Source organism: Phalacrocorax aristotelis, chromosome 15 (assembly GCF_949628215.1).
Source record: "Phalacrocorax aristotelis chromosome 15, bGulAri2.1, whole genome shotgun sequence".
NCBI lineage: Eukaryota > Metazoa > Chordata > Aves > Suliformes > Phalacrocoracidae > Phalacrocorax > Phalacrocorax aristotelis.
The window spans coordinates 15,458,005-15,467,705 of NC_134290.1; the positions used below are offsets into that span (position 1 = coordinate 15,458,005).

General features: G+C 43.4%; 1 protein-coding gene across 1 annotated transcript in view; it reads right to left on the reverse strand.

Moving 5' to 3' along the window:
* DGCR8 (DGCR8 microprocessor complex subunit) overlaps positions 1–7,475 on the reverse strand; it is a 23,389-nt gene extending 15,914 nt beyond the window's left edge. The window contains exons 1-3 of the mRNA XM_075109981.1: positions 7,309–7,475; positions 796–1,795; positions 186–348 (exon numbers count right to left, since the gene is read on the reverse strand). Coding sequence (XP_074966082.1) covers positions 186–348; positions 796–1,518 — 886 coding nt within the window. The 5' untranslated portion in view covers positions 1,519–1,795; positions 7,309–7,475. The remainder of the gene's footprint in view (positions 1–185; positions 349–795; positions 1,796–7,308) is intronic.
* Positions 7,476–9,701: the final 2,226 nt, after the last annotated feature.

The following is a 9,701-nucleotide window of genomic DNA, read 5'->3' on the forward strand; positions in this document are numbered from 1 at the left end:
ACTCCCCAAAAAATCAACTTCACCGTTCAGGAACATGAAAAGTCATATCCTATAGGCTTCAAACAACACAATTCTGTAACATATTAACTATTTCAGAAGTGCTATCCTAAACTGTGCGTCCTGATATACTTTTGTTCTACAGACATAAGCCACACACAAAAGATATTTTATGAACATTAACTTACTTTTAAGTACAGTTTTTATTTTGGTCATCATTGGCTGCACACTTGTTTCTCCATCAGACTGGTGATCACTTTCACCACCATATTTCTCATTTTCTAGTCTCCTTGTTTTTGGTGCTCGAAGACCCTCTTCCAGCAGAGCATCCACGTCATTATCAAAGTCATCCTGAAAGAGACTTCATCAGACACCATGCTTCTGGGCCTACTACCCTCCCTTTCCCCTCGCAAAGAAAAAGCATACATTTTCTCTATGTACTTCCATACAGAGAGAAACTAGAAATTTCCAGTGATCCCAGTAAAAAGACTGAAAAATAAGAAAGTAAGTTTTCATGAGTGAGAACTGGTATTTTTCATCATAAAATGGGCTGCAATTGTGTAAGAAGCCTTTTAAATGTTATTCTTAAACTAGACTAGAGAAGCTGCCGCACAGCTAAGGAGTTTGACCAATATAATTTCAAAAGTTTTCAGCCAAAGTTCTGTCCCTGAAAATTCTGCATTTTTGGCTCAAGTACTGCATATTTGTAGAAGATGCTGTTTCAGCGAGCGTCTTTCCATACTTTTTTCTAGCCACCTGGAAACCTCTTACCCACCAAAAGCCTGTGGATTTACTTACCTCATATGAGTAATTCAAGGTTTCTTCATCCACTTTATCTCTTTGAACGATTGCTTTAGATGTGAACCCTCCTCCTTCTTCATCTATTTCCATCAAATTGTCGGTAAAATCTTCCAGCTCATCCAGAACTGCATATTCCACTCTCTTTTCCTGATCAATATCATTTTCATCATCCTTCTTGTCATCATTTTCACCCCCTATTCCTACAGCTTTACCATTACTACCACCGAAAGGACAAACATGCAAATCCCCATTGACATTATTAATACCAAAATCTGTATCTGCCTTATAATCCTGCTCAACTCCAGTGTACAGAACTTTCCTATCTTTGCTTTTGCAGCTTTCTGTAAAGCTAACACTAATCTTTACATCTTTAAGTAACTTAAGATCTGGGGTGAACTTTCGAACTGAAGGTGCATGACGAGCAGTTCTTGGGCTTTGGTCACTATTGTTAGGGTCTATTATAAGACGACTTTTGTAGCAGGCAGATCCCTTTGTGAGAAGCTGTGTTCTGCAGATACTGTGCGTGTCCCCAGCAGGGGTATCTGACTGTCCATCACCACCAGAGCCAACGTCCATTACCTCTGCGTCACTGGACGTTTGCAGGGGAGGTGGTGGAGGCTGTTCGTTAGGCGGCAGAGGTGGGGGACAAGTATGATTCTCCACATTCATTTCTCTTGCAGGTTCTTTAGGGAGGGGTGGTACATTTTCATATCTCTCCATTTTTAAAACTACTGTTTTTAAAAAAACAATGCTTTAATAAATGTTTATATCTATATTCCTAACATGCATAAGTCCATCAAGATTGGTTTATCATGTTCTATTCAATATGCAACACTGATGATTCAGTTAAGCTGACTACATTGTTCTTTTCATTAATGTAGACAGCTTTCAGAATCACTGTCTCAATTATTGGAAATCACAATGCATTCAGCTTAAGTAGCTGAAGACTAAGACTGCATCTTCATTGGACAAGCAGGTCTCCCTTTCTTCTTTCAACCTACAAGAAGAAAAAAAAAAAAAAACAAACAAAAAACTTTGTCACAGAAGAAAATATGGAAGGAGCATCCCAAGAATAAATGGCACTCCTTCCAGCACAAATTTCAAGTAGAAAAGTGACATTTTTACGGTGACAAAAGCAGGGTCTCTTAATACCCCTTTGAATGAGACTGAAATGAGATTGTTTTTACTGCCTGATCTGTACACCAGCACAAGGATTTGCTAACACGTAGCTCCCCAGATAATTTCTCGACTATCTCTGCTTGGTTAGCAGGCAGGGCATTAAGCACAGCTTTTGTAGGGACCAGACTAAAAACTGGGCATTTGGGGGGGGATTCTCCCATTATTGAAAGTATGCTGGTATTCAAGCCATACTTACCCACACCGCAGAAGGGATAATTAGCTTACAGTTACAGACAGTCTGCAAAACCATCAAAATTTGAACAACTACGGTCTTCAAAGACACGTAGCTTTTTGAAAGGTGATGTTTTTGAAATCTCACTGGAAGCTTTAACAGGATATCTTATAATTTACTGAAAACTCACACAAAACAACTCTTCAGATAATCAGATACTAGATATTTGATCTTATATTCTGTACTATTACAGGACTACATAGCTGTTACATCTGAGGAGTCCAGGTCTAGATACAGAGCTTTAAAGCTTAAAATAATTCTGGAAGGCATTTAGAAGCCAGTGTTTTAGGTAATTTAACCTGGCAAAAATATTCAATATTGCCCTATGACATTTTACAGCAGGCCAGAGGTGTGCATGTATTTCGGGTTGGTTGGTTTGTTTTTACATTAAGTGGGTTCTTTCTGCCATGTCTATGATGGCTCCTTCAATTATACTTTTGCCATCTGTGCAGGATTATAAGCACCTGGGGAAAGGAAGCATAATTTCTTACCTGCTATTTTGGTTTCTCCAAGTCCCTCCATGCCACCCCAAACTGGACTTAAATCTCCCTACCAGCTAGAAATAAAGCAGTGTTACTCTGCCTAAGACAGCCAGCTGGCTGAATCTTCTCTGTTCAAAGTATTACCAGGTAGGAGAGAAAGCCTACCCAAGTGTTCTAGACAGATAAGCTCCGAGTCCTTAGCACTGCTGTGTAACATTTGAAGGCAACAGGGCAGAACGTCTGGGTTGTCATGAGGGACTTAGAGAAGCCAATGTAATTCTCTAATGTATCTCTACGTCAGCCCAGACAGAGCAAACCAACAGCAATATCCAAACGCCAACTGGGGAAAGACAGGAAGCTGGGAATCTGGAGTTATAATGGGATAAATTAAAATTCAACAGCATACAGAAGCTACCTACCTGGAAGCTGGAAGAAAGCAAAATATACAACAGAGCAAACTCTTATTTTAGTGATTTGGCAATGAAGAAAGGTTTGCTGGGGCAGCAGAATAGTTCATACTTTGTGGTGGGGTTGTTTTGTTTTGGGTTTGTTTGTTTATTATACTCAAAACTGGCACATTCCATACACTGAGCTTGACATGCATTGTAGAACTACTAAGGAAAAATACTCCATTTTGATAAAACCTCTAAAATAATCCCATCTTCTCCAATACAAACCTTCCAGAATGAAAAACAGCCCATTCACTAGTAAGACAAGCAGTTCTATATATTTAAATCCACTCTATCCTACAAGATGATCATACAATCACCCGAGCAGTGACCAATTCTTTCTTCTTTCAACAGGTTCTAAATCACCTAATGTTATACATAACAACTCTAGAAATACATTTGTCTAATAACCTTTCCCCTTCCTCACCTTCAGATTAAAAAAAGGAAAAAGTGAATGACAAATTATTACGTTCTTCACAATAAATCATTAGTGTCTTTGTTGTTAATTCTGAACAACAGAATCAAGAGTCACAATACAAGCTCAGTAACTCTTGGAAACTAAATGACTAAGGAATTTGATTTTTCCACCACAGAGCCTTTAGAAGCCTCTTTAAAAGAGCAAACAAATAATTGACACAGAAGTGAATACTGAATTGGTATTCTAGAACTTGAAAGAGCTCTACCTTCCCATGTGATCAAGCAGCTACCTGGTCCAACTAGAAAGACTATTCCTGACAAGTCATAAGAAATGGATCGTCAATGTAGTTTCCACATCCCCGATACACGTCCGGCTCCTACGCTAAAGAGTGTTTTAACGACACCAATGTCAAAACATAAGAAATTAATCTTTACCTGCCTAGCTTTGGCAGTTCACCGATACCACACCTCTGCTCTCTATAGAAAAGATGTCTTGTTATTATATTCAAGCACTATTAACAATTAAATTCTTGTTAGCCTTGAAATAATGAATAGCGTACCAAATCACTGCCAGGGATTGTCAATAATCAGTACACATACTGTGGCCAGAAACAGTACTAGACCACGATGAGTTTAAACTAGCTTTTGCATTTCTAGCCATAAACCTGCCACATCCCTAGGGTGAGATAACAAAGCCTGGCAACTCTACAGTTACAGCGGGCTACAATACCTTACTATAATTTACAAAAAGCCAGGCAGAAGTAGAGTAACACAGGTCAGGTCCAATTCCCATCTACTTTCTTGCCTACTGATGTTATAATATGCCCTTTATATCAAGAGCTGAAAAAAACACCCCCCACCACAAAACCAGTAAGGATTTTCCCTTAGATATCAGGTATTTTAAAAGAAAGACACATGGGATGAACCTGTAGGTTAAAAATGGCCAAAGAGCCCTTAGACCAAGGGAACCCAACAACCACGTATAAAAACAGGCTTAGCGTACCACCTTATGATATGTTAGAATACAACAGCAGGTAGTCTGCCTGTTGTCATCCTTAATTAACTTGCCCTGAAAGAACAGATTTTATTCTCCAGGGATCCACCAAGTACCATCAACAGCTTCCATAAGGACTCCTTAATAAGACATGGAATACCACTGACAGCCACAACAGCCAGTACAAAACGCTGAAGGAACTCTGGATGAATGCTGGAAATACAAATGCACAGCTCATGTTCTGCAGGTCACCAGTGCATGGAAGTTTCACATTTTTATTTGCTTGCTCTTATTTTGAAAAAGTTTTGTGCCACAGAGTAAACTCAAAGAAACAGATACATGGTGGACATATACATGTAATGTAGCAAACTGCCTGGGTCCCAACACAGGCGATGTCTTGGCTTCGTTGTCTTATACATGTTCTTTAAGGGCAGGAAAAAAAAAATCAAACTGTTTCTTTATTTAGTAAGTACCACTGCCTATTCCTGTAATCAGAACAGATAGATTGGAGGGGGGAAAAGTACACAGAGAAAAGCAGAACTCTTTTCAAGGGAGGAGAAGAACAGAATCTTAAAATTTGTAACCAGCACTTCCCAAACACAAAGATGAACTCCCTTCACTGTATTGCATGTTGGCAGTCTCAAAAGTGAGTTCAATAAAGAACAGATTTTCTTCATGAATACCTGTAGCTGCAGTCAGTGACAAAGAACAGCATACCGCAGGCTGCCTCTTCCAAAATCACTTTTAAAAAGCAACTGGATTCCTTGCCAGAAACTGCTTACTTCACATTCAGCGGACCCCAAAAGGACAAGCAGCTCAAACTCTCCTCATTTGCTATCCAAATACAAAACCTTCCTCATCCTCCCGCTCCAAATGGCAGCTCTGCAGAGCAGAATTTATGAGGCATTGATCATGCTTAAAGATCCACTCAGCTTTAATCCTTATCAAAGTAATTACTTGCTTAAAATCATTTACCTTCTTTTTATTATAACTATACTTGTTGTATCTTTTTGATACATACAGTCCTAAAAATATGTTAAGATCAACTACTGAAACACTTCCCAAAACAAGGAGACTGCATTTATTTTGTTTAAACCAGAACCGGAAGTCTCAAAAGAAAAATACTCTGCAAGCAAACTACTAAGTACAGGAACTCGTTTCTCTCCCCATTATCAGCTTTAGAACAAAAAGATTCCGAAGGAAACAACCACTTTGTACAAGTCACCAAGGCAGCCTACGAAAAGGCAGTCAGGGCCCAACCATAACATCATCAGCGGCAAATACAGACAAGGCTGAACAACTACTCTAGTTCATAAGACTTCATCCCATTTCAAACAGGCAGAGCACATCGTTTTGGAAAGGCACCCTCAGAAATGACAAAGTAATTGCTGCATTTAGAGCTTGTCCAGTTTTCTGGCAGGGTTTAGATGGTTTCAATTAATTGTGTAAAACAGAAAACCATTTTTAAAAAAAATCTGCAAATTAGAGCCTAGGAAGAAGAAAAAAAATATTCTTACTTTTCTCACCACAAATAGCTTCTTACTTATAAAGAAAAAGAACAATCATAGGGGAAAAAAACCCCCCTCATTCTCTAAAAAAGCAGAATAATCCTGATAATCAAAAGGAGCTGTACAAAATAACTAGTGACCTAACACCTCATCCAGGACTAAAAATATGAACCATTAATTTTAGTTACCTCAAGAGAAGGAAGAAAAGGTACACTTAAAAAGGAAAAAGTAAAGCTCTAACCCCAATGTCTGCAACTCAACCCAGCCTGTGAGGGGGTGATGCCTGGGTGTCGGGGTCCACCCTCCCGGCGGGCAAACTGGCTTCATGGATAAACCTGAAGCCTAAGGAAAAGAGGTGCCAGAGAGAGATTTTTATTTTTCCAGGCCAAAAAAGGTGAAGAAAGTTCGGAGAAAAAAAGCCTTTTGGAGGCTGGACGAGATGTAACTGTATGTCACTATTAATAGAAGGAACGGGCGAAGAAGAACCCCGAGTTGGGGACAGACACACCACCTTCTCTTCGCCACCCCAGCGTAGCAGACCCCAAAAAACCCGGACGGGCGCCCGCACACGTGCTGGCGAAGGGCTGCCTTTCCCTCCAAGCTTCGCAGGGGAGGAGAGACGCGTTCTCCCCCCGGTACAAACGGGCGTGGCCGGCGGAGACCCTCCCGCCCACCCGCCGCTACCTGAAGGCACACAGTGGTACCGCGAGGCGCGGCGCAGGAACTCGTCCCGGGGGTGATGCTGCCCATCGCCCCACGGCCACGGAGGCGAGCGGGAGGGCAGGGAGGCACGGCCGTTTGCCCTCTACCGCCCTAAATGCGACCCCACGGCGGGAGCGACTGGGGTGGTGGCGGGCAGAAAACACCCTTCTCACCCCCCACCCCCCAAAAAAAACCCCAAACACGCTAAACAAGTCAAAACACCAGCTCTGAGGAAAGGGCGCTCCGGGGGCGGGGGAAGCGCCGCGCGGCAAGGCCCGCCGGGCACGGCAGCCCCATGCCCGCTCGAGCGACGTGAGGCCGGTGCGTTCGCCTCCGCCACTCGGGAAAAGGCTCCGGGGGGTTCGCCGCCCGCGAGGAGCCCGCCCGGGCCGGCGGTGAGGAGGAGCCGGGCGCGGTGAGGAGGAGCGGGCCGGGCGGGCGCCGCGGCCTGTGGGGACTGAGGGGTTACTGCCCGCGCGGCGGCGATTGGGCCACAGAGGCCCACTCACGCACGCCCTCCCCGTCGCCCCGCGGCGCCAGCACCCACCTGAGCCATCCCCGGTGTCCCTGCCGCACCTCCGCGAGTGGGTGTGGGGGCGGGCCTGGGGCGGGGGGGACAGGGCGAGCTCGGCCGCCTCACGGAAACCATCCCCCACTCCGTACCGCTGCCGCCATCTTTAAACGCCTGCTCCGAGCCGCTCCAGTCTCCGCAGGCGGGACTCCCCCCTCGCCAAGCCAATTGCCTTCCCAGCCTCCGCTGTCTCACATTTGAAATCGCGGTAACTATTGGTGGACTCCCTGACATGTTAACTCGTTCTGCCAATAGGGACGCGCCCTCACAGCACCAGGCCAATGAGAGGGAGGCGGGGGCGGGACCGAGGCGGCGGGAGGGCGCGGCTGGCCGTGACGGGGATCGCTCCGGTAGAGGGCGGGCAGATCCTTTGTCTGGCGGGTGCGGGGGGTCGGACGGACGGACCGACCGACCCCGGGGCCCTCACAGCCTCGCTGCCCTCGTGCTGTCGTCCCAGGGCAGCCCAGCCGATGTAGGAATGCTTGGAAGTGAGTTGCGGTGCCGACGGGCGTCGTCAAGAGGCGGCAGCCAAGGGGAGAGGGGCGGGCGGCGCGGCTGAGGCGAGGTGCGGGGCGGCAGCGACAAGTCGCGCCTCCCTCAGTCCGGTTTAACGGCCCGAGAGCGGTTAATCTGCGGGTCCAGCTGAGGCTGAAGGCTTTTTGTCCTTGCCTTGCAGCTGCTCTTATTTTAAATTAGAGTAAATAAAGCTTAGAGGGAGTTAACGCCTTCTACCAGACCTGATAAGAAAAAGCACACAGCTTTCCCCCCCCGTACAACGAGCTAGCTGAAGAAAAGGTGCCACTTTTTCCTGCAAACACTATTTCTCTAAGCAGTACAACTACAGCATTACCCCTTCAGAACTGATTAACTTGAAATATGGACCTAGTTCGGTTTATCCTTTTTATGCCGTGTGTACCAAGCAGTTCACGGAATAAGCCCCAAAGCTGAGTGGAGTGTTTAGGAACTGGGTCTAAATAATGATAGAAAACATCTTCCACAACTTAAGTAAAATTACTTCCAAAGGAGTTAATGAACATTTGTTGTTCTAATTTACCCTGATACTTCACAATTTGTTTTTCCTCAAGACACAACTACAGCACCTTTTACCGATACAGTTAAATTATAAGGTTTCCTCTTTTTGTCCTCCGCTATCATACAGGCTTGAAATCAACATCAGACACAAAATTTTATATGTTAGTGGTGTATAATAGCATTTAACTGATATTTTCTTTTTTTTTTTGTCTGCTTCCATATGCAATTTCAGGACACGAGACTCTGGTATTTCACTCCTCTCATCTCTTTCATAACAGTATTTGGGCACCTCAAAGACAACAGTCACATTTTATAATATTTTAAAATAACATTTTGAAGACCTCTGTTAGGTCTCTCATCTTTGTGTCTGGCTGGACGAACACATCTAATGATAGGGTGGTGATTTATATGGACATGATGTCATGGCACTGTATCAACACATAATCATAAGGTTACTGAAACTGGTTCCAATCTTGGCAAGCTGCCCTCAATACCTGAAAGCAGTTTCTAATTTTTAATTCCTCATAACAGCCTTCTGCACTCAAGCCATTATTTTAGAGTGGATTTAAAATTATGACTGCTTTTATTAATTTTAAAACAAACCACTTCAGAATGCATATTTAATATCCATGGTTTGCAAAACAGCCATTTATATCATGCTTCAACCTTCAAAGCTGAGGAAAAGAAACTTAAGTACAGAATTTGAGTTGATGTTGGCAGTTGCTGTAAACTAGCTGTGTCACGTCACCTCACCTCATAAATTGCCGACATTGTGAGAGATTGTCCCTTTCAAAGGATGTATGAAAATGCAAGTTTCATGACTCATTTGCATCCAATTTATGTGACTGTGTAACTGAAGTATCGCCCTGAGTACTGCACACTGCAGAAAATAGGGTTTTTTATATATATGTAAAAAACATTTCAGTTAGGATCAGAAGAGGGAGAAACACAGATTTTTGTGTAGAGCTGGAAGAATTAAAATGCCTGTAGTGCTTTGAAAGTGAAAAAAAATAACCAGGATGTCAGTTTTTCTGTTGTGCATCTGTTTTCAGAGAATCATAATACTGTGACTTGAAGCAACAATAAAACAGTTGGTTCTGAGACACTGACACTACGGGGACATACACTTCTAGTTTTTCGTTAGCAAAAGAAAAACAATCCAGGAGCAAAAAATGGTTTCATCAAAACAGTATTCAAATAACAGCTAAATTTGTAACCCAGAAGGAAAATTAAATGTGGTCTGCTATGTCTGACATGCTGCAAATTCACCTCAAAATGTTGATCACCCGGACGTCTGACAGAAGACTGGCCAAATGTGCATAAAGGCCTCATCTCCC